At 42.1% G+C, this 25,712-nt stretch overlaps 1 protein-coding gene across 4 annotated transcripts in view; it reads right to left on the bottom strand.

The window, feature by feature from the left end:
• The window catches only part of EXOC6B (exocyst complex component 6B), a 450,860-nt gene that overhangs the window by 355,131 nt on the left and 70,017 nt on the right, over window positions 1-25,712 (bottom strand). For all 4 annotated transcript variants that reach the window (XM_073343016.2, XM_073343018.2, XM_073343017.2 and 1 more), the window contains exons 3-6: window positions 20,383-20,430; window positions 16,186-16,276; window positions 16,037-16,082; window positions 12,349-12,553 (exon numbers count right to left, since the gene is read on the bottom strand). In XM_073343016.2, coding sequence (XP_073199117.1) covers window positions 12,349-12,553; window positions 16,037-16,082; window positions 16,186-16,276; window positions 20,383-20,430 — 390 coding nt within the window. The remainder of the gene's footprint in view (window positions 1-12,348; window positions 12,554-16,036; window positions 16,083-16,185; window positions 16,277-20,382; window positions 20,431-25,712) is intronic.

The following is a 25,712-nucleotide window of genomic DNA, read 5'->3' as shown; positions in this document are numbered from 1 at the left end:
CCAAGCTTGATTTAGTCCCTTCCTTTTATTTCCTAGTCACTATTTAATAGGAAATGTCCACAGCACTCTGCAAGCAAAACCAAGAGCCTGCTACTGAGTGGTACTCCTGAGCAGTATGTCCCTTTCTCTACAACGCGTAAAAAGATATAGGAGTGAGTCCCACCTACGACCGCTAACAAATCATTGAAAAGCCTGACTTGCCTAAAACTAGGTTCTCTGTACCTTTATTGTTTGGTTGGTTTAAAATAAAAGCCTCTGACAAAAGTTAAAAAAAAAAAAAGAAGAGCTAACAATTTATGTCAGGCAAGTAAAATATAAGAGAAAAGTTTAGGTGAAGGAAGCAGGCTGGGATCCGAAATGGGCCATAAGGAGGTATTTGTTTGAGGAGAAGAAAGCCAGTTGGTACCCAGTAAGTGGGAAAGTGATCCAAGCATAAGGAAGGGCACATGAGAGAGAAAAGAGCTAAAGTAAGAGACACACACAGGAAGCAGTTAGACAAGATTTCCCTTGTTTCTAACCTCCAGTGCACATAATAAATACCTGGCCTTTCAATCCCAAGAATGGATTTCAAATGGCCCAGCAAAGCCCAAAAGAGTTCATCTCACTAGTCTATGGTACTGCATTAATGATGATACTCTTATATTGCCTGCCACCATTCCCTCTCTCTCGTCCTGAGAGAGGTTTTGATTCCCCATAAAAATAAACCCATGAGATATCTACAAAAATTAATAAAGTGCGGTTATCAGAGACTTTGCATTTCAATTATCAACCGCATTCAAAGGCTGCAATGCTTGGGTGACTCCTGAATTCAAAAAACACAATCATGTGTCTGATGAAGACATTCTTACCCCTCATCAGCCTTCTCTAATCTCCCATCCAACTGGAGAGGGGCAAGATTTAATGTAAACTGAAGTGATTGTTCAATAATAAAAAAAATGGAACATTGGTCTAAATTTACTATGTATGTGAACTTAAAAAGTATGTCAGGAGACTTAAATGGCCTGAATTTGTCAGCAAAAATTTTTTTTTAAATTAAAACAAACTCAAAAACTTGGTTTGCTGAAGGATTTCACTTTTTTTTGATCACACACACCCCATTTGTAATTTGTATAGTAGTGTCATACAAAGTGTGCTCAATGAGTTAGAGGCTCTGGCGACTGCTCCCTTAAAATTAATCATTAAGATCCATTGTAAAGTGTAATAGTCCCTTAATATGTTCTATTTTAACTCATTTCCTCCTCATTAGCACACCAGATTCCAGAATTTCCCAATTTGAAATTTCCCAATTTCAAATGCTCTTTTGTTGAGTTTTAGAGGGTGCACCTTTCCATATTACTTGTCATCTGCTCAAATCTCACATACTGAAAAGGGCATATCTCAAATCTCACATACTGAAAAGGGTCAGTAACTGTGAACACCTCCAAAAGTCACATAGCAAAGATGGTGACCCGGGGGGGTGTTATGTATAGCGGACAACATGCAGCCAGAGGAGCTATCTTTCAGATGAATCATAAAACATAAGTCTTGCCCACTGGTGGTCATTATAGATCCCATGCTCAGACCAAACTCCAACGTAAAATCTTTAAAACAAACCTCTGCAGTTTTGAGTGGATACAAAATTCCAGGCACGTCTGGGATCTATCCCTGACATTGAGAAAGACTTGCTGCGTGATCTCAGACAAGTCACTTAACCAGTCTGTACCTTACTTCCCCCATTTGCAAGTAAAATTACTGGTCATCCATCTTTGTAAATTGTTAACTTCTGCAGAAGAGGAGTTCCATATTCATGCACCGTACTACATATTCTGCTGCCCTACTACATTAACATGGGCTCCCAGAGCCTTATCAACTTTACTTGTAATATCTACTGTCAGCCTTGGTACAGTGACTAGAATATCTACCAGCTACAGACAGTAAAGGGAAGTTGCAACATACACACAATACAAGCACCTAATACTGAAAACTTTTAAAGAGACTTTTTAAAATAATTAAAGGTTGATTAATTTGCGAAACTCTTAAATGTTATTACATTAACACTTAGGAGAGACCAACCAAGACTGGAGCCCTATTGTCCGAGGCACTGAGATAGTGCTCCAGCAATGAAGTGATATATATATAAACTGAACAGTACCCTTTAGCTGACTTCAGTGTGGTATCCACGATACCCCATATAACTACAGTCCTCTGGCACAATAAGTAGGCACAAGGTAAGTTAAAGATGGCTGGTTTCAATTTGATATTTCTCTGCTTTTGTTAGCCTTTTTTAGTGTAGCTTGAATGTTATGACAGTTGGAGGATGAAAGATTTATTCTGAGAAACATCCCTGGGTTTCAGGAGTTTAAAAAAACCTAAAAAGCAACTATAGGAAAAGCTGGTCCAGCAACTATAGGGCTGCCCTATAATTAAACTTTTGAGTTTACTTATGAATGATGTAGCCACATCTCTGACCAGTTCCACAGAGTAGCCTAGCATGCTACAGGAATACTATAGTCCCTGTGGCCATTAGTCACAGATACACGGAACTAAACAAACTCTGTGATTTAGCAGTTTAATTTTTGAAGTCATAAAAATTTCAGAAGAATCCCCATTAGTTAATAAAATTTCTATAAAGTATAAATGTTAAACACAGACTTAAAGGCACAGAGTTCCTCTTAAATAAACAGAAAAACATTCCATGGAAAGCCAGGAAACATTAGAATAAAAGTTCTTTTATGATAATAAGCATATTTGTGTTAAAATCTTGTGATGTGGGGAAAAGCACAGGAAAGCATAAAGACCTCAAACAACACACATCATGGGAACAGAAACATGCTTATGTCGGCAAATGTACCTACCACCATCTCCACTGCATGGCCCACATGTGCCGTTTGCCTCCACCTCCACTGAAATCCTCATCCATTCCTTCATCTCCTTCCTCCTTGGCCTTTAGCTTCCCCAAGTCCCAGTTCACCAGACTCCAAGCTTGGTCAGAATGCTGCAGCCTATCTCCTCACATGTACAAGGAAGCCCTCTCGCATCACATCTACTTTCGGCCAACCCCATTGGCTCTTCCATGCATTTCAGGATCCACTTAAAAATCGTTCTTAAAATCTTCCCTTTAGTTATTCCAACTCTCTCTGCTTGTGTCCCTGTGCCATCTATTCTTGTAGCACTGGTCTCCTGTTTGGTTCTCCACACAATCCCCCTACTGTCAATGCAAGAGTCTTCTCCTCTGCATCTCCTGCTATCCTGAAAAGTCTTTTGGCATCTTCCTACTTCATCTCTTTTTCAATCTCAATTCTAAACAGACCTTTCCCTGTCTCAGCTATTTGTGTAAGCTCGAAAGCATCTTAGGTACAATTTTTATGAAAGAGCCCACTGTTTGGAAGGTATTACACACCAATATTTTTGCCTCTGTTTTGGATGAAAATAATGCTCATGAGAGAGTTATACAGACAGGCAGGCTAGTATCAACACTAGAGCTCACACATCTGCTACTTGCACAGCTTAGCCAATGTACCTGTCCTAACTTGCAATAGTATCCAATCCTTTACTGGCTGTGTGCGCCTAATGCAGAGATGGCCAGCCACAAGAGTCCGGTTAATCACTGGAACATACCAGGGATGTGGTGGATTCTCAAACACCTGTTGTCTTGAAAGAAAAGATATTTAGAGTCCACAGTGTTTTTCAACAGTTTCCAACAATTTTAAAGAGAAACTATAAACCTTTGAAGATCTCACCCTGACTGTAACAGAATGTGTAGACAGTATTTGGAGGAAGACACTTTATTGAATCTCTCCTAGGAAATTTTCTGATTAATTATACAGTGAATGGCAAGTGCTAAATGATCAGCTCAGCCAGTCGTAAAATGGTTGGAATGCAATTTTATATGTCAAATCTTAATGAAGTAGCAGCCTAAGATTAGAAGGAAAAATTAAAGATGAAATAAAAATGAATATTTCTTTTCACACAGGCATTTTGTACTGAAATAAAATGTAAAGTCTGTTTATTTTCTCAAGCTATTTCTAATAGGCTTGAGAAGAGGCGATTTTATGATGGCTTGACAGTTTAAAAAATATTAATCCATTAAATTAGTCTCTCTCTGTCTGCACACACGTGCACTACATAGTTAACAAAAATATTTTAAGTCTTCTCAAACTTGTGTGTTTTAAAATGGCATCTTTCGATTAAACAGCTGTTAACAGTAAAATAATCTACTACAGAAAGACATCATGCTGTTTCACTGCTTCCTTGTCAATCCCCTTCCTATATGTCTGCTTCATGAACCTGCCTCTTGTCACAAGCCTAGACTGCAACAGGGACTGTCTTCATAGCATTTGTTTGAACAGCAGCTGGCACAAGAGGGTCCCCAAAGATACTAGTTTAATACAAACAACAACAACAGTATCCAGACTAAGTTTCTACTGCAGTTATAGTATTTCAGAAAATCAGTTCCAAGTTACCAAATTACCCAGATGGGGAAAAACAAGAGTGAAATTAGAATAGCAAAACAAAATAGCTAATCTGACATTGCGCCATCACTAGGTGACCTGGCTGGTCCTTTTAACAGAGTTTTTCCACTTTAAAGTTACTCTGCTTTTGTCAGACTATACATTATTTAAATTTATTGTCTTTTTTGTGCTTGTTAAAGAAAACATCTGGCATGGGACAAGATTAAAGCATTCAGTGGACACACTGAAACCTGAGGAATACTTTATCAGTGCTCGGCCATGTCTGTAAAACAAGGTCCCATAGTAATAAGCACGACACGGGGATCTTACGAGCACATTAAGAACTAACCTCAAACTTGGCATTGGCGTATGCAGCCCACGTGGCAGGGGATCCTAAGACTGAAACAAGGCAAGCACGAAAGGCAAAGTACAAGCAACGACCTTTGGAATAGATCTGCTCTTGCCAAGAGTCTGACACACAGTAGAGCGGGGACATTCTCCGCACAATGCATTCAGAGACGTACAGTTAAATCTAATTTACTATAAAATATACATACAAAGAAAAAACAACTTCCATATGTGTTACAGAAGATTACACAAAGTTTAAAAATCTTGGGGATGATGATAATTAAAAACACTGCACAAAATGCATTTCTTAACATTTTTCCCGGGCCATCGAAAGGCCAACAATCAGCATCTGGAGTTCTAGCAGCAGTCTGAGAAAATGTCATTCTATCCCCCTTTCCAGAGAGGAATTGCTTTGCTCATTTGGCTCAGGATGGTGTGCATGTGTTTACATTTAAAACGAAGCACTGGGACATAGCAGGATTTCCCAATAATACTGAAATTGCCACATGCCACGTCTCAACTTATCACCATCAATTCAAATAAATTAACTGACAAGAACGTCCTCAGATGTTTGGAAATATGTCAGCCATTGTGAAAGCAACCCAAAACAGAAAGCTGAATAGATTCACACTAGGTCCCAACCAGCCTCAGATCAGGGTTCTGAAAACCAGCTAACCCTTTATTCAGTGGTTCTCAACCTATTTCCCACTGTGGGCCGCATCCAGTACTACCTGTATGGCCCTGAGGATGTCACATGGGCCGCAGCTTATGCTGATTGTGCCGCAAGTGGCCCACAGGCCACAGGTTGAGAAACACTGATTAGTAGCACCCTATACAACAAGTCATCCTCTTGGAATCACATATGTTAGTTACTATTCAACCTAAGGGCATCCCAGTGTCAACCCAAATCTGTAAAAATTCAAGACTACTGAGGAGATATTTCAAACTTACAAAGTTCTTATCATCCAGGGCACGTAAATATTAGTTTTCCATGATCATCATGGCAAACGGCAGGCAAGCAAGTAAATTTCTGCCTGGGCTGGTAAATACTCACGCCAATTCTGCAATTGCTATCTATCACATTTAAATATTTGGCAAAGTATTGTGTACAGTAATGTTGCTATTTACATTAAACAATAAATGAATGTGTCATTTACCTTCCACCATTTAGGTGTGCTATTATTTGATATTCCCAGACAAAAACTCTGTAAAGAAGCAGTTAAGGCTGAGAGAACACATGAGTAATTTAAAGTAAAAACCATACAGGGATGTTTGTACCTCAAAACTAAGCATTATAAATCCAGGGAATTCAGAGTTCAGATGAAATTTAAAAGAAATCTAAACGTATTAGGGTACAGAAATGCCATGTTTGAATGTCTTAACAACCTTAACTTCAACCTGTAATGATACCACGAATAACTCTACAATTATAATTAATTAATGTATATTAGCAATTGTGGTCTCTGATTAAATGGTTTTTAAAAGAAGTTAGAAAAATATGAAAGAAATCTGACGTCTGTCCTGACATTTTCCTTTTAAACAGCAAGTGTAACATTATGATAGCAGCATATATGCAGATACACTTTAGTGATCTTTGTCCAAATCTTAGCAAGCAATGAAGTGCTCGATTATATATAAAAAGGGTAAAGCCTAGTACAAAGCAATTTCAGAAAAAGATGCAGTCAGGAGATCTGTATTCTATTCTCAGATCTGCAAATGGTACTTGTCCAGTGTCTCTCAATGTAATATAATTTTTATCAGTTTCTTGCTTACTTGCTTTTCCCACAGGGCTGTTACGAGGCAGTGTTTGAAAGTGCCTTGTGTTCCTCAGATGAATGACATCAAGGAAGTGTAAACTATTGTGTGAAAAGACATTGCACTCCTATCTAACACAGATTAATATTGATTATATCTCAACAGATTTTTAAGAGAGTATATTCATTCATTTGCGTGGCTGATATGTTTTACCACTTTCTAGGAATACATACCCCCAAGTCACATGTTACACCACCTCAAAGATGTCAAAAAATGTTATGGGTCTATATTTTCACCATACAATTGTTATATCTGGCTTGAAATAATAGGATCTGTGGCTAAAACAATTAAATATCACCTTAAAAAAATATGACCAGAATACCAGCACATTTAGACTCGTAACAAGAGTTCACTACCTTCTCAACATAAACTGTGACAATTCATCCTACAGATGCTATGAAAAATATGCTTGTTTCCATCTGTCTCTTTGAAAAGCAGGCTGAATGTTTTTGGCCGTCCAGACATAAACTTTATCCGATAATGACTTTTGGATTGGTTATTTTTGGCCCCCTATGTCAAAACGCGCACATTGCTCACACTGGATACTTAGCATGCAGCACCATTTTAAGCGACCTCTTTCACACGCCTGAAATGTTTCCGATGTTAAGCTATATAAAACAAATACATACTGGATATCATCAAGTGTTAATAAGATGTAATGCATTCCCAACACCTCTATAACTCAGATCTTAAAAAAACAGGTTCATGGGGCCAAAGTCCAAAGCAAGTTCAACACCGAGACTCTTTCATCTGCATAAGTGCTATATATTTAGTAACAATGTTTGAGGCAGCAAAGATTCCCATGGGATAACAGGTAATAAGGTTCAGAGTTAACACACACACACGGCAAAGGAATTAAAAATCAGTTTCTCAATGGAGCAACACAAAAGTCTCCCAGTTCCTTCATAAGACTGACCCCAGGAACTATGACTTGACTTCACCCCCACTGTCAGTTTCCTGTCCAACAGAGGGAGCCAAAGAACTCCCAGTATCTTTGAATGCCAGCCAGAGACATAGCTACAGCTTCCTGTGTTCCAAGACAGATCATTCCGAGTATCACAAAATGAAATTCTCAGCTCTCGTCATCATTGGCCTCAGATTCGTAATGCTACAAAAACATCATTTCCTTCACCATCGTATCAAACTCTTTCTGCTCCCCACTGGCAAAATCAGAGAGTTGAACAGAATTTATGCTATGCTCATTTAACCCGAATGCATAGGCCCTATCGCAGCCCACTAGAACTGCCAATCACTGTTCAACACTCCCAGGCCAGATATTATTACGGAGTGACTATCAATCAGAAACCGAACAGATTAAGCAAAAGATATAGTGATGCAAGAAGTGGTGTTGTAAGTCAGCAGGGGGAGCTCTTTCCTTCAGTTCCATCAATATGATGTGAAGGGACACTGTGCTGCTGGCAACACAAAATTTAGGTCCCTGGTCATTTTTGATCACTAAAGATCACATGGCACTTTTTGCCAGAGTAAACCCAATGCACTGGTCAAATTCCAACTTCCCTTGCAGTGTCAATTGGAAGTGGCATTCTTCGCATCATTTCCTAAGGTGCTTTGTAGTGCTGTTGTGTGTTTAAAAACAAACAGAAGGCCCCAACCCAGAGACAGATGCACTTCAGCAGCGGATGAAGCAAGCCCTGTTTTACAGTTTGCATCTTAGTTTAATAAGCCTGCAGAAATCTTTGGGATCCTTTTGTACAAAAGGTGTTTTAGAAATGGAAGCTGGCAGTACAGCATATTCAAGATTTCTAAATATTTTCTACTTAGTGAGTCATGCTGTCATATCTCCTCTGTCCAATAGTCTGTTTCGCTTAGCATTTTATTAACATCTGCCTAGAAGAAAAAAAAATTCCTTCTTAAACTTTTCCCCAAGTAACCAAAAGATACTCAACAGATCCTGTGCAGCCTCAAAAGGGTCACTGGGAAAAAAACCTGTAATGCAATTCAGTTCAGAAGCCTTTAAGACCAAAGGGGTGGTGGATGAACAGGAAGGCAGCATAAGATCAAGCACTATTGACGCACATGAGGCAGTGATCAGAGAGAAAAATCTTCAAAGGGGGCAAAAGAGACAGCAGTGCTTAGTGAAGCCCAGATCCAGGGGGTAACCATAACAATAGCCAAGAGACTTTAACTAGGGCTGAAGATCGAATCAGAGAGCTAAGGGTGAAGAAGCCAGAGGCAACAGGGTTGCATGGGTCTGTCACAGCTCCCGTCAAGAGCACCCCTAGTCTTGGGCACTCTTCACATCGCTGTGAGGGGATCCAGCCACAGAATCCCAGAGGGACTTAAGCCTCTGGAGTCTAAACAAAGCCCAAGTCCTGCCCCTAGATATAGTCTCAAGGCACAAACGCTCTGTCTAGTATGCTCCTTATGAGAGCTGCAACCTCACTATATATGGCCCAGTCCATGGAACCAGTGCTGACTCCTCAGGCTCACCACACAGCTCAACCACACCCTCCCCCAGAATCCCAGCCCTGTGGATATTCTGGGCCCACAGTTCACCTGTTCAAGGGCACATGAATAGCGTAACACAGCACAGACTTTGCAGAGGGTTCTAACACCATTGCTCTTTACTTAATTGTATGAGAAATACACAGCTCTATACTAAAATAATAAACCCCATATGCATTTCTCTGCCTTAGTTTCCTCCAGAGTATTCTTTGGGATGGGGAGAGGGTCCACAGGAGCCATCCAGGTTCTTTCTGTTGTGGTGCACAGCTTGTATTCTGAAACATGGAGCCTTCTCCGCGCAGCACACTTTCTCTGACCTTGCTGGTCCATCCCCATCTTCTCTCCTGCCCCTTGTTTCCAGTGCGGCTTATCTGGTCTCTCCTCCCGCCCACCGCAAGAGACCCCTTTAAAACTCCAGCTTTGTCACCTTTGTCTCTGTCTGGTTTAGGAATTTTCCACTCTCTCCTCTTCCCTCCCCCAAAACAAGCTGAAGGAAGTATCTTTGCCCAGCTTCAGCCAACCTATTGTCATTCAAGTGTTTCCACCTGTTGACATCAAATGATACATCGGCTGCATGTCTGTCACAGAGGTAACAGATTCTGTGACTTTCTGTGACCTCCATGACTTTTGCAGCGGCCCGTGCGACTGGCTCCAGGGGAGCAGCAGCAGTTTGGGTGTGGAAGAGGGTTCAGGGCTGGGGAAAGGGTTGGGATACAGGGCAGCACTTACCTAGGGGGTCTCCCCAGAATTGGCAGGCATGTCCCTGCAGGTCCTAGACAGAGGGGCCAGTGGGCTCTGTGCATTGCCCCTGCCTGCAGGTACCACCCCCGCCGCACCCATTGGCTGCAGTTCCCAGCCAATGGGAGCTGCAGAGCCAGTGCTCATGGTGGGCGCAGAGGCCCCCTGGCCTTCCCTCCCCCTAGGAGCTGCAAAGATATGCCTGCAGTTTCTGGGCAGCTGGGTAGGGAGCCTGCAAGCCCCTCCAACCCTCCTCCCCAGCACTAGCAGGGGTCCCGGGCCACACACACACACTCTGCACTCGCGGTGCCCCCAGACCACCCCCAGAATCCCCCAGCCCAAGTTTTAGTCAGGGGTATATAGTACAAGCCATGGACAGGTCATGGGCCAGGCAGCAAACAAAAATTCACAGCCTGTGACCTGTCCATGACTTTTACTAAAAATACCCATGATTAAAATGTAGCCTTAATCATTATCCCTGGCCTGGCAGGGATGTGACAGCCTTGTCAGCAAGGGTGGAATCTACATACATCCAGGGGCATCCTATGATACAGCAATTTCATAATAACTTCATCATATCAATCAAAACTCTTAAGTTGTACAGGCAGATTCCCCAAGTCATCACAGGGTCATCAACATACAAGTTGAAGGAACCAAGATTGAGGGAGGAACAGAAAGCAAGGCACACATCTAACTCATAGACGAAAGAGGACAGTGATGGATAATAACTACCGGGAGGGCAAGAGGATTGGAGAAAAGAGAGATTATGTGTAGTTTGAAAAGACTGAAGGTGGAAGAAAGAAGTGTTGGAAGTAACAGGAGGAACAGCGTGTGAGAGAGAGGAGGAGACCCCACCATGAGAAAGGCTGTACCAGATGGGAAGTGCCAAGTTTCAGTGAGTGCAAGGAGATGGAGGGATATGAGACACAGATCAAAAGCTGCAGCATATATGTTTGAGGTGGCCCAGCCACTCCACTGGAAGTGGCAGAAATGAAAGCGGAGGTGGTGAGGATGAGACTAGTCCATGTGTGGGAGGAGAGAGGGTGCAGGTGAAGGCTAGGGCAGGGTAATAAGTGTCCTCGCCAGAGATGGAGAGACAGCAGAGGAGGAAGCAATGTGGGATGTGGATATGCGAGGATGAAAAGATGGATTCATCAGACTCTTACTCTGCCTACCTATTCCGAGGAGAAAACAGGTGTACGTGTGCACCTCTCCCCTGTGTCACCTCTGCCCACAAGACACCAATGCATACTGCTATGAGCTTTCAATATGCATTAACTAGCCTCACCCCTGCCCCCAATGTCACAACGACAACAACACTGGAAACTAAAACAATCAATCAGACAGAACATCTGCAAGCCCTTATGTTCCAACAATTAGCAAGCCTCCTTAGCTGGACATGGAGCGTATTTGAAGAACAGCACATTCCCTTCATTAGTTGGACCCCAAAAAACGACTGAAAATGATTACTTCTTTCCACGCACACGGCAAAGAATGACCTTTCAAGAAACTGGGTTGGCTTTCATGGCCAGAAAAAAAAAAAAGTCTTTCCATAAACAATTAGTCCTCTAGTAACTGTTAGCATCAGGTAAATTCAGAACAGTTAATAAGACCAATTTAAATACCAAGAGACAAAAAAACCACTTTCCAGACATTGTTACTATGTGTGTCTGAGTCTGACAGGAGGAGATGATCAGAGCCATTTTCTTTGCAGATTCAGAGATGCTAACTTGACTTAACGTAAGTACTAGGTAGAATGGAAAAAGTTTGCTATCCATTATTCCCAAAGTAATGGAGCTCAGAGTAGAAAGCCTATTCTATATTCTGTTACAGGAGGGTTTTTGAACAAGGACAACACCACAGCAAACACAACATGAAGGAAACCAATTAATGGAAAAGATTGTAGAAAGAATGACATTTAGAAGACAAAGAAAAAATCATTGAGAAGTTTTAAAGAATAGTGAGAAAAGTGGTATTTCCTTGCTGTAACTAGTTTTGGGGTTTTTTTAATACACATTTATGTACAATTAACCAGGGATCGCTTTCAAAGTCAATGCAATGGCAAGGTATTTGTAAAACATATAGTGTAAAAATGTACCTACTATTTTGAAGGAGCTCAGGATGCAGAAACAAAAGCATATTGCATGCTAATGTTTTACACTGACCATGGGAAATTGACACTGGCTCTTTCAGCTCTGTAATTTTTCACTACGCACAGCACAGCAGCACAAATGCCATGTTACATTGCTAAATGGGAGATCTGGATTATACAACGCACCCCGGCCTCCTCGACTTTGGGCTACTAGAAGTCTAGGGCAAAGTACAGAAAAACATGTCAGCGCTTTGCAGTTGCATCAGAAACAGAAAACAGACACCCCTAGCAGCTGTAGAATAAAGGATCATTCAGTTTCATATGGCAACACTTATTTAATAGTTAAAGCAGTTTTTGAAACATTGAACTACAAACGTTAAATACTCTAGCATAGAAAAGGACAGTTAAAACTGAACAGGCATGCTAAGCTTAACAGTAGAATGCAACACAAGACCCTACCTGTTTCATCGCTGTCTCTCCAATCTTGTCAGAGTGCTTACGAATGCTCTCCAGAAAGTCTTTGAGGTCTGACATGGAAACATCTTTTATCTCTTCACGCAGTTTAGGGATATTATCCACCATGATCTTGCAGAAGCGGTAGTGGCTCACCTGTGGCAGGTATGTATGCTCAAGGTGCTCTAATGTCTTCAATGCAGGGTAATGTCTGGGAAGAGTGTAAATCAGACTCAGAAATATACAAGACTATCTGAAGACTATTCTGCTGTTCCACTTGACATCAGAGGATGATGGCAATAAATTAGCACTTCTATATACCCTGGATCTCAAAACACTGTACAGAAGTACACATACCTCAATGCTCCTGTACAATATAAGGGAGAATTATTCTCACATTTGCAATTAGATAAACTGAGGTTTAGCAAGGTTAAAGTGTGGACATACTCTGAGAAGTGACTGTGTAAAATGGCTCTGCTTTACTAAAGAGATGTCTGTCTTGTGCCCATTGAGAGTCGGATCTGGCTACCTGTCTAATGATTTCAATATTGCCAAGCACTGTTAAAAGCTTCCCATCCTAGAAGTGGCTGCATTTAAGTGGCGGATCAAGTAATTCCTATATATCCCTTACATACCGCACAGGGGTGCCGTAAGGCACAGCATTTGAAACGCACTTTGAAATCCCTGGCTAAAAGGCGCCATAGGAATGGAAACTGTTATTCGTACCCAGCTTCATTTATTTATTTTACTATAGTGCCAGAGGCCCCCATGAGAATCGAGATTAAGTGCTGCTTGGGATACAACGACCGTCGTTGACCCAGAGAGCTTTGCTCTGATGCTGTTACTTCCATTCCTAGGTACTTCATATTTGAGCATGAATTCACATTTACATAGCACTCACCTTCCATCCAAAAGGACTAAGCTACGCTAGCTGATCGTGAACGTAACAGATCTGACGAAGGGAAAACCATCAGAACATTGGTCCACCTAGCCCAGTATCCTGTCTCCAAAAGTGACTGACACCAGATGCTTCAGAGGGAATGAATAGACCACAGCAATTTATCGACTGATCCATCCAGTCGTCCAGTCCCAGCACGTAAACCTTGACTATGGAGCTGTTAGCGATATCTCTGAAAAATTATTTTGATCATCACTAACATGTCTCTAGGGTAAAATAAGGCAACCATAACAGGACACAGTTTTGGAGAGGTAATGCAGAATACTATGCCCAAAGGGAAAAGCTGGGGAGGTGAAAATTTAAGTAGGTACACAGCAGAGATTAAATTTGGCCAGGAGAACGAGAGTAAAAAACCCCAACTCAAGCAAAATACGTGCTTAGGCATAAAATATGCACTACCATGTCACTTAAAAAAATAACACTCAAATCTCTTTTCAAAACAATAGTTATGTAAACAGAGAGTCAAGTCGGGGAAATTATTTTAACTAAAAATTGAAAGGACCATTAAGAGCAGCAGTCACACGGTTTAACCTTGTAACATGGGGCACTATTTATATTACAGTGGGGTACAAAAAGCTATTTACAATAAAATGTAATCCCCTCTGGAGAGAGAAACTTAAGAGTGGATGGAAAGCCAGAGCTTAAACTGGAGGAATAAACACACATTGGGGTTTTGTTATATTTTAGGATATTGTTTATTGAAGTAGAAGATGCTAAAATGTGGCCTGCAGAGACAGTGTGTGTTCACTGATGAGGTCTACGACTGCCTGCCGAAAACAAAGTCTAAAATATCTGGAGCAGGGAGTAAGTGCAGAGGCCAGTGATTCTTATTAATGAAGTAATGCAGCTTTAGCCCCACAGTCCTTGGTGAGTTCTTAGCACAAGCAAGGCTTCCAACTGTGTTCTGCTCTCTCGGACAAGAACAGCGGCGCCTCAACCCACTTCAGAAATCTGATATTTTTTTATCTAACAACATTTGACATGAGGTTATCTTTCACCCCAAATGATCCCAAAGTGCTTAACAAGCTACATGCACAGAGGGATCATTTCACCAATGAAATGCAAATGCTTTTGGGGTGAAAGGATGGCAGTCAGGTACACAGATGGGCAAGAAGGCATTTTTGGCCAAGAATATTGCCCTGGTGATCTCTCATGTACAAACCCAGAGCAGAAAGGATCTCATACTTCACTCTCTTGTCTAAACTGGCCACATACAATTTAGTGAGACTTTACTGGCATAAAGAGCTGTGCAAGTGTTACCAAAGAGGACATCCCTCAGCTGTCAGCCAGTGGTTGGAAAAATCCCCTTAGAGCCGTACACTGTTTTGGGGGTTTGTCAGCAGTCTGTCTGTCAGCAGTGTTGAATCCTAATGCAGTGACAGGTTCGTGCATCAAGCAATATCTCCACCATCCCTCTTTTTCTCCCAGGCTCAGGTACAATTTTTCCTCATCACTTTGTGAGACTAATGAGTCCTGATCACCTGAGGAAATCTCTCTCGCTTCCTTGTATTTTGGACACTGGAGAAGGAAGTGTTGGGTCTCATTCTCTCCTGTCCTGTGGGTTGCACAGTCAATCCTCTCTCCGTTTGGACTGTACTTTGCTCTTCGTTTCCAGCATGTCACACATAGTAAACCAACTGAGACTGGGTATTCAAACCTGAAGTTTACACTACCAACCCATCCCCTATGGGCTATCAAGAAAAAAGACAGGAGGAGACAGCTGCAAAAAGGGCAAGTTTTGCTGCTTTAGTAAATGGAGCCATCAAATCCAGACAAAAACTAAGTGTTCAGATTTTACTTAAATATGGCCCTCAATAATAATTTCTGTACAAGTCAAAATGAATCAATCAAAAGAAAAATTGAAGTGATTCTCAGAATCAGTTCATGGAAACACTATATAGAATGAGGGAATCATATGGCATATGAATTCCTTTCAGTTCACACCACTGCGATCAGATCCAGCTTCCCTCCCCTCCCCCCCCCAAACACACACACACACACCCCCCATAATAGCTACGAACCCCAGCTACAACTAACATTTTAATGAACATCTCATCGGTCAACAGATAAGCCCCTCACCAATGCTATACACATAGTCAAAAATGGACAAACTAGTAGGCTACTTTATACCATGCTCAGACATACTAATGGGGAAAACCCCTTACTGAACAGCTAAATAACTAACTCTAACTTCTAAGCTCTAACTTCCCCCATTCTAGTCTGACTTTCAGGTGCGACGCGTATCAATTTATGCAAGGCTCTGGGGGCTCCAGAAGCACAGGGGCTGATAGTATTTGTTGGGTAAAGGAATGAGGGGGGAGGCGTTTCATGTCTAGTCAGCTATTTCTGGTTTGCAGCAACTGCTAGTTCAATGTTTTTTATGTGACTGAATGGTGAGCCTAGGATAGGGATTTTGTGTGTGTGTGTCAAATTGAAACATATAAATAAAAATGTACGTTACTATGAACCTATTCTCTAGAAAAACCTGGTATATGAGGAAAGATTATACATTGTTACAACTACTATTCTAATCTGCACCTGCATTTGGATTAGACTGATGAAAGGATAAGCAGAAGTGTGGTTTGAGAGCTACTAATGAGAAATTAGATAGTTTCGAAGCTGAGCAAACTGCAGTATAGATCTCTCAACTCCTGAGAACCTCTTTGTTGAGTTTAACTTAGACCTCCAGATTGGTGCTTTGTGATTCTTCAATATGCATCAGTCTGTAAAATTTACCTTTTAGATTTCATTTGCTCTCTCAGTTTGCTGTACATCTCCAGAACTGGGGAGAAAAGAAAAAAGATAGATACATTAAAGAAAAAATATATTAAATTAAATCTAGATGAAACTGTACAAGTAGCAATGATCAATTTCAGATTCCTCACCAGGAAGACACAATGTTAGTTTATCAACGGTAGCAGAAATATTTCTCTGTTGTAGTCGACATTGCTTCAGCTCTTCCATTGCTACTACCAACTTAAAGAGAAGAAAATTAAATTAAATTACGCCAACAGTGGTAAACAAACAGCTTGTATGTACATCTCTATGGTGTACTCATCTCTCAGCAAGGTCCCCACAGTAGGTCTACAACAATACCTGCTAAGAGCGCTAAGGAACTCATTATTCACTCATGGAGTAGGGAAGAATTTCGAACCCACAGGAAGTTACTAAGCAAAGTTCTATGTCTGTGTAATGCAGTAGGTTAGACTGGCTCATTGTGATCCCTTTTGGAAACAATCTATGAACTGTACTCCACTCCACATATGCAAAACAGTATGGTCCCCCTCCTAGCATAACAAAAGCAAGACTTTATGGATGCACAGGAGCCAGCAAACAGAGCTGTAAACAGGGGAGTTTGAGTGGGAGTTCTATTAGAGGAGAAGGGAGGAAGCAAACCCCCGGTTCTTAGGGGCAGAAAGTGAGGTTTTTTGTGGGTAGTGTGTTTGTTCTGTTATGTGTGGGGGTCTTTTTTTTCCCCTTTTTCAGTTTGTAGAGGCTGGTAGGGGGCAGCGTGCTGTGAGAGAAGCAGAGCCCTGATTAGGGGGCCTATAAAAGCAGCCAAACAGCCAGCCAGTGGCAGAGGTGCAGCAACACAGGAGCCAGCGAACACAGGTGTAAACAAGGGAGTTTGAAAGGGGAGGTGGGGGAAGGAGTGTGTGTGGTGTTCTGATTTTGTTTTGGTGTTTGTTTGCGGTTTTGGTTGTTAAGAACATAAGAACAGCCATACTGGGTCAGACCAAAGGTCCATCCAGCCCAGTAGCCTGTCTACCGCCAGTGGCCAATGCCAGGTGTCCCAGAGGGAGTGAACCTCACAGGTAATGATCAAGTGATCTCTCTCCTGCCATCCATCTCCACCCTGTGACAAACAGAGGCTAGGGACACCATTCCTTACCCATCCTGGCTAATAGCCATTATTGGACTTAACCTCCAGGAATTTATCTAGTTCTCTTTTAAACCCTGTTATAGTCCTAGCCTTCACAACCTCCTCAGGCAAGGAGTTCCACAGGTTCACTGTGCGCAGCGTGAAGCAGAACTTCTTTTTATTTGCTTTAAACCTGCTGCCCATTAATTTCATTGGGTGGCCCCTAGTTCTTATATTATGGGAACAAGTAAATAACTTCTCTTTATTCACTTTCTCCACACCACTCATGATTTTATAGACTCTATCATATTCCCCCTTAGTCTCCTCTTTTCCAAGATGAAAAGTCCTAGCTTCTTTAATCTCTCCTGATATGGGACCTGTTCCAAACCCCTAATCATTTTAGGTGCCCTTTTCTGAACCTTTTCTAATGACAATATATCTTTTTTGAGATGATGGGACCACATCTGTACGCAGTATTCAAGATGTGGGCGTACCACGGATTTATATAAGGGCAATAAGATATTCTCCGTCTTATTCTCCATCCTTTTTTAATGATTCCTAACATCCCATTTGCTTTTTTGACTGCTGCTGCACACTGCATGGACGTCTTCAGAGAACTATCCACGATGACTCCAAGATCTTTCTCCTGATTAGTTGTAGCTAAATTAGTCCCCATCATATTGTATGTATAGTTGGGGGTATTTTTTCCAATGTGCATCACTGTACATTTATCCACATTAAATTTCATTTGCCATTTTGTTGCCCAATCACTTAGTTTTGTGAGATCTTTTTGAAGTTCTTCACAGTCAGCTTTGGTCTTAACTATTTGAGCAGTTTAGTATCATCTGCAAACTTTAACACCTCACTGTTTACCCCTTTCTCCAGATCATTTATGAATAAGTTGAATAGGATTGGTCCTAGAACTAACCCTTGGGGAACAACACTAGTTCCCCCTCTCCATTCTGAAAATTTATCATTTATTCCTATCCTTTGTTCCCTGTCTTTTAACCGGCTCTCAATCCATGAAAGGATCTTCCCTCTTATCCCATGACAACTTAATTTACGTAAGAGCCTTTGGTGAGGGACCTTGTCAAAGGCTTTCTGGAAATCTAAGTACACTATGTCCACTGGATCCCCCTTGTCCACATGTTGGTTGACCCCTTCAAAGAACTTTAATAGATTAGTAAGACATGATTTCCTTTTACAGAAACCATGCTGACATTTGCTCAACAATTTATGTTCTTCTATGTGTCTGACAATTTTATTCTTTACTATTGTTTCAACTAATTTGCCCGGTACTGACATTAGACTTATCGATCTGTAATTGCCAAGATCACCTCTAGAGCTCTTTTTAAATATTGGTGTTACATTAGCTATCTTCCAGTCATTTTTTTCTTTTTGGGGTTCTTGGGGATTTTTGGTTTTCCTCTTTGGTTGGTTGGTTGGTGTTATGGAAGTGGTTTGAGTCTGTTTTTCCCATAAGGTTTGCCGGTTCTAATCTCTGTTAGAAGCATCAGTTCCACCCCCCTCACCCAGAAACAGATTATCTCTCCACACACTTTGCCAGTGGTTGTCAAATTTTAAATGGCCAAAGTATCACGGCCTCCACCACTTCCTGTGGGAGACTAGTCCTCACTCCAATAGGTCTTTTTCTTTTCCTTCTATGTAGGTTCTTATACTGCGTTCACCCATTGTCTATCTTTGCACCTTTCAGTAGTACATCAAGAAACGGAAGTAACGTGTCATGTGTTTGTTTTCTCATCCTCTGCCCAAGGGGAGAAGTGTGTATAGGGGAGTGTTTTGCGTTGGATTTCCTTTTTTTTTAAACACACACACACACACACACACACACACACACACAGAGTTATACATTTATGTTAGAGTAATGAGGGCAAAGAAATGCCCCTTGCACTTAGCTCCTGAGGGAGTTCATTTCAGTGTCTTGGGCTGACACCCAAGAGAAGCTCTGTCTCTCACAGAGAAGAGCTTTACCCTTATTGTAGTGAGTTCCATTGTGACCGAAGAGCAGAGCTGTTGGCCATGGTCTTCCTCCCATATGCAGAGCCTCTTTCTTTCCTGATATCAAGTCTAACTTTTCCTTTTCTTAATCATATCCCTTTATTCTCCTAGCTATGCCTCCCTGGATCAGCCTAAATAATCTCCCCCATTCCTTGGTGTTTACCCCATTCAGACTCTTGTACACTGATGTCGTCTCGGCCGTCACTAAGTTATTACTTGGCTATCTCAATCTCTTCCAGAGCCAGTCCTACGGATGCATGAACAGTGCACTCGCCAGCAGTACACTGTTGGGGGTCACAGTTTTTCAAAACACTGATATTTACCACAGGGAACTATCCAACATTGGCAGGAAGATGGAATAGGTCTTTTCCACATCTTAAGCCCATAAGCCAAAGTACTTACTTTGAAAGTACTGGCAATAAAGTGAATTTCTCTGTGAACTAGAAAGATGGAAGAGGAGAGAAGAGCAGAAGATTTCTATGGGAGTAAGGAACAAGTGGTGAGAGTCCCTCCAGGAGGACAAGATGATGAGTTGCAGGAATAGGCGTTTCTAGACACTTCTCAGATATTATATATATATGCACACAACTGGCACTTATCTTTCTTCATATATCAGTGCCTCTAGCTCACTGACCACTTGTGTTGCTATCCAACAATTTCCCTTCAATTTCTCAATATCCCTTTAGTTTTAAGATGTAGAAGACTGAATGCAGTTAAAGGGGAAAATCACATCCAAAACATACAGAGTTTCACTTGCTCCATGGTTCGATGCCTCCACATATGCAGCTGAAGACCGCACTGACTTTTACTGCTGCCGTACTGCTCTGCAAACTGGGAGCCTGATCCTTCAGTGTTTATTGACACTAGTTAGGGGTGAAGGATTGAGCCCACTGTTTGTCCATTATCACTTCAAAGTCTTCCTGCTTTCCAGGTTCCCCCCCATTGTGTTTTAATCCACGAATTATGGAAAGGGATAGTCACTTCATACACATCCCCATTACATTTACTGAAAATTAGGTACAGATATCACAAGTATTATACAGATTTAACACTATGGTCACACAAGTGATCACTAGTATTGCCCACACAGCTGTGGAGTTCTGAAACTACAAGTCTCTGCAATCTATCAGTATTATAATACATTAAAATATTCAAAGCAAATAGATCATATAAGGGAGGCTTTTAAAAATACAGGGCTTACTTCCTTCCCCTCACTCTGCAGTTTTCTATTCGTGTCTGTCACTTGATGCTGTGGGAGGAAATGGGAAAAAAAAACATATTAATTTTAAAATTTACATGTAATCAAGAGGTTTTTTGGTTGCTTGCACAAGAACCTTTACTGGGGGTTTCACCAGCTTCCATGCAATTTCTTACAATTTTCTTCTGCACCCCCTAAAATAGATGAGGTTAATTTGTTTTTTTGTTCATCAAAAGGCATTCAGTGGATTTTCTGACATAAGGAAAGATCCGAAGAGCAGCACAGGTGATATGAAGGTGGACGTGGAAGAGTTTCTTGCCAGTTACTAGACACCAGTGGAAAACAGCAAGGGGTAACACAGCTAGATGCCACCTTTGAAAAGCTGTGCCCCCCAGCACAATATTCTGCAATTGTTATTCATGTAAAGTAGTACCTCCCTCCTTGAATTCCATTCTGTATGAGTAAAGGAGGCATAATCTGGTCCCTAAGTCAAATGCATTTTTTGTCAGCAAGTGAATGGCTTCTTAAAAACTGAATATCAATTAGCTCACTTGTTTCATAATACAGTTTATATGAACTGTTCAAAGTAGTTAACATGGATTTATCCATTTCTCCCCTTCCCTGTCAACATGGTACCTGCTCTTGAAACAGAGATGTTCAATCCTGCAAAGTCTAAATTCTGTGGATCAACAGTTAAGAAGTTTATAATTATAAAGGGCACTGTGCTTGCTCCTGTACAACACACAGAAATTAAGATAGTTCCCGCCCCAAAGACCTTCCAAACTAAGTGGTTTACATATTGTAAACAGGGCTGGCTGCCTCCCATGGATGCCTGTGTAGCACAAGGTCAAACTACAGGGAGCCTGCCTCAGTTTCCCCTCTTGGACTGGTCAAATAAATTTCATTTCAGGCTTTTTCTTGGTCAGAAATTATCCCTCACTGGGGACTGAGCTCATTAATATAAAATAACTTGCAAATAAAATTCAAACCCCAAAACAAAGTCCATTCATAAGTCCACACAACAAAAGGTTTCTCTTCCTCCACCCAGAATATGCTACCTGGAGCCTTTGCCATCCTTCCCCGGCTTGGTCAGGTTTTTTTCCAGGCCTCTCTGCCCTGGAGAGCCTCTCTCTCTGCAGACACTATCACAGCTTCCTGAGCTTCCTCCCTCATTGCAGCCACCTGCTGCACTGTATAGGGAATTATCCAATTCACCCCAGGTGAACTGGATAATTCTGTCATCAGGGTTCACTAGCCCAAGCTCTTCAGCCCTTAAGGGGCAAACCACCCTATTACACATATTCTTTGGACAGGGAGGAAAAACTGACCAAAAAGAATTTTGGTAGCATACACATTCGAGCTTAGCAGCAGATCAGTGCAATACTGTGTGCCTGCAAGCTTCCATTGGATTTCAGCTTCTTGTTCAGCTCTCTCATTATTGAATTTTAAAAACTAATCCATAACTTAAAAAAATTACTTGAATTCATTGGATTTTATAGAAAAGCAGCAAGAGGCAGGATCACAGCACCCTGAGCCGCCACAGAGAACAAAAAAACATAGTGGATTATAAGAGCAAGCAGCCCACCCTCATCACCTCTATTTCCAGCAGAAGAGAAGCTGAGCTTATACCCCTGGGTGGGCAAACTTTCTGGCCCAAGGGCCACATCTGGATATGGAACTTGTATAGTGGGCCGTGAATGCTCACAAAATTGGAGGTTGGGGTGCAGGAGAGGGTGAGGGCTCCAGCTGAGGGTGTGGGCTCTGGGGTGGGGCCAGAAATGAGGAGTTCAGGGCATGGGAGGGGGCTCCAGGCTGGGGGCAAGGGGTTGGGGTACAGGGGAGTGAGGGCTCCAGCTGGTGGTGCGGGCTCTGGGGTGGAGCTGGGGATGAAGGGCTGGGGGTGCAGGAGGTGCTTTGGCCTGGGACTGAGGGATTTGGAGGGCGGGAGGGGGATCAAGGCTGGGGTAGGGGGTTGGGGTGCAGGCTCCGGGTGATGCTTACCTCAAGCAGCTCCCAAAAGCAGCAGCAGCAGCAGCAGCATGCCCCCCCTCCAGCTCCTACACGTGGGCGCGGCCAGGCAACTCCACGCACTGCCCAGTCTCCACGCACCGCGGTTCCTGGCCAATGGGAGCTGCGGGGGTGGAGCTTGGGGCCAGAGCGGGGACATGTCACTGCTTCTGGGAGCCACATGGAGTGGGGAAAACCCCCAACCCCACTCCCCAGCTGGAGTGCCGGAGCAGGGCAAGCCAAGGACCCCGCTCCCAAGCGGGACCTGGAGGGCCGGATTAAAACGTCTGGAGGGCCGGATGCGGCCCCCTGCCCATAGTTTGCCCACCCCGGCTTATACTCAACTCTTCACCTTGTCATGATTCCCTTATATGAAACCATTACTCACCACAAACTCTGATGTCTTGACCAATTGCTATGGCTGCCGTAGCAAGGATCTGCTGCTGCAGCCATGCTGAGGAAAATGCAGCAACCAAGATTCCTGAATGGATTAGTACCAGTGAACCATGTCAGACTGACACCCTAGAAATGAGGTCCTCTGCTTATCCATTACAACATGTATGGCAATGAAAACTTCCCCTATATCACCCCACAATGTACCTCAAACGTGACCTGGAATACTCCAATTCTAGAGATGGGAGGATCATTCAGTCTCCATTAGCCATTCAACCCTTTACATCTCTCACAAGAACGCTGACAAGACAAATAATTATGATGTTGGGAGGAGGATCTATGATAGAAAGAGGACCAAGACCCAACTCATTCCACAGTAGCTGCTGATTGGCCAACAGATGGCAATGATTTTTGGCCACTTCCAACTTGGGTCAGATTGAAACCGGTGACCTAGCAGTGAAAGGCTTTATACAGCCATCCCAATACCAGCTGCCTGAACTGTCCAGACCCCATGACTGCCAGACTTTAACTGCTTGTGCTTGTTACCATAAACTTATCGCACTGCAGGCAAGAAGGATTCACCTCATGACTTAACTTTTTACAACTTCACTGGAGCGGTCGCATAGCGGCGCTCCCCGCACCTCCTGCAGTAGGTTCAGTTCTCCTGGCTGACTGCCCTACACAAAAACTGCTCATTTCCTTTATGATGTCCTGAGATATTTCGAGTAGGAGCATGGTATCTCCTCTGAAGACTATTTTATTTTCTTATACCCCGAAAATCCTACTACGAAAAAGAATTCACGTAGGCTAATTTAAACCTGCTCCAAAAATGATGCCAAGTCTATACAAGTCTTCTATTAAAATTACATCTCAATCCCACCTAAAGCAAAAACGAACAGGAATATGTTCCACCCTTGTACATTTTCAGTTTTTTTAGAGGCACAGACACACACAGAAAAACAGATGATTATTTACATAGGAGTTCCATAGACACACACAGAGCTTTTCAGACAAAGGGATTTGGAGATTTTATAATCTAAGACAGACAAGCACAGCAAGGGGTAACAAACAGCAGGTGGGGGCCTGGGAAGGATGAGGATATGGTAGTGAAGGATCATGAGAGGGGCTTATTTAGTTCATTCTTCTCTATATGGAACATGTGGTACTAAGCATTTGTTTAAATTAATTATAGCGTAGAGACAATCAGAAGGAGGGCAGGAGAAGAGCAATGAAAGGCCAACTGAAAGGAGTTATGAGCAGGAATACGAAGGAGAAGAGAGTGCAGTACACAGTGCTGAGGACATTCCTGATACAATATTTTACCAGCCAAATAAGCAAAAGGTTCTTTTACTTTTTTTAAACGAGGAGATTAAATGTAAAATAGTGAATTAGTGCAACCTTAAGGCTGCACAGTTATAATCACAAAGAGTAAGCAGAAGTTTAAATGCTGTTATGATTAGAAATTTGTCCAGGTAAAAGTGATGCCTCTTTGAAGATCTGTTCCTGTGAATACAGTATTTAGTTTCATCTGGGTTACTTTTCTTGCAAAATATAAGTTGCTACTACTGTTAGCTAAGGGAGGTAAACCATAATGAACCAGCGTCCCAGTGGGGAGCTGCATTGTTGGAGATATCTTCTGGATGAGTTGTAAAAAAAGAGTTCCTGACTATGTGTCAGCCTTAATAAGCGCACAGTGTTGCCCGAAAAAGTTAGAGGACTTAACCCTGATGTTCTGATGCAAATTTCAACTTCAATTCTGACCACCTACAATGGACACAGAATTCTTCTTCACTTTGTATTGTGCCAGGTTTCACTCCAGCGGTGTTAGCACTTCAATGGCATGCGGGGGGATGGGGTTGAGTCCTGCTATTTAGAGTGCCTGAAAGGCAACACTGTAAATATAAGATTACACAGAACTCTAGAAACTTAAACAAAAGCATATATAAATGATAAATGCTGCAGGTGAAATACTGAAGATGTAGATTTAATGCATATGCTATGGAACTATGTAAGACTAAAACTGCTGAGGAAAAAACCAAAAACAAATACTGGAGAGAATGAATAGTTGAAAAAAAATGAACATTCTCCGCTGGATCCGTGGATGGGTCTCCAGGGAAACCCTCATGAGAAGGATTCCACTACTTTTTACAAACAGATTTCTGCATTCTTCTCCTCTGGGGCCATTTTATAAATCAGATGGCTATGGAAATCAAGGGATCCCTAAGTGTACATGAAGGGACTTCACACAGTGTGCCACCCATAAAGAAGTGATTTATAGGCTGGGAAATCACAAGAAGTCTTTTCAAAGAATGTGGTATTCTTGGCTAGAAACAATGATACAAGAGTAGGCTGTTCCTTTCATATGTTCTGTGGCCTTAATCCTGCAATTGGCACTGCCTGTCAATGGGCAACCGAGCGAGAGCAGGAGTTTCCCTGCATGCATCACTGCAGGATGGTGGGCCTGTATGAGTAAAACCTGGAGTCCTGCTAGGACATGCCTTACACATACACTGCAATAAAGAAATGTATGGTTACTTTTAAAACCTCAGCATGTTAGAACATGAAACTTTTCTTTACTCTCCAAAGAATTTTTCCTGGGAAATTTTTAGTATTTTCCCCTGCCACATCTTCTGCACTTAGACTTCCATACAACCACCCAAAGGTCCCACGTCAGGCTGCCCCATCCTTCCAAGTGAGAAAGGCTAACTGTGTTACACTCTGGAGACAATCAAGGTGTTTTGGGGGGGGGGGTTGTCATTGTCCCTAAAGAGCCAGCAATTCACTATCCTTGGATGGTTTCTGTCAATCTATCTTTGACTCCTTGAAACCTGTTGAAGCTGTTGAAACCTGAAACGAAACTAGGCCTCTAGAATACACATCAATCATGCCCTACCACCCTCAAAGCAGATATCACAAGAAAATGAGGCAGCTTC

The sequence above is a fragment of the Lepidochelys kempii genome, chromosome 4 (genome assembly GCF_965140285.1).
Source record: "Lepidochelys kempii isolate rLepKem1 chromosome 4, rLepKem1.hap1, whole genome shotgun sequence".
NCBI lineage: Eukaryota > Metazoa > Chordata > Testudines > Cheloniidae > Lepidochelys > Lepidochelys kempii.
Note: the sequence above shows the minus strand (reverse complement) of the source record. Positions and strands in the feature narration are given on the sequence as shown.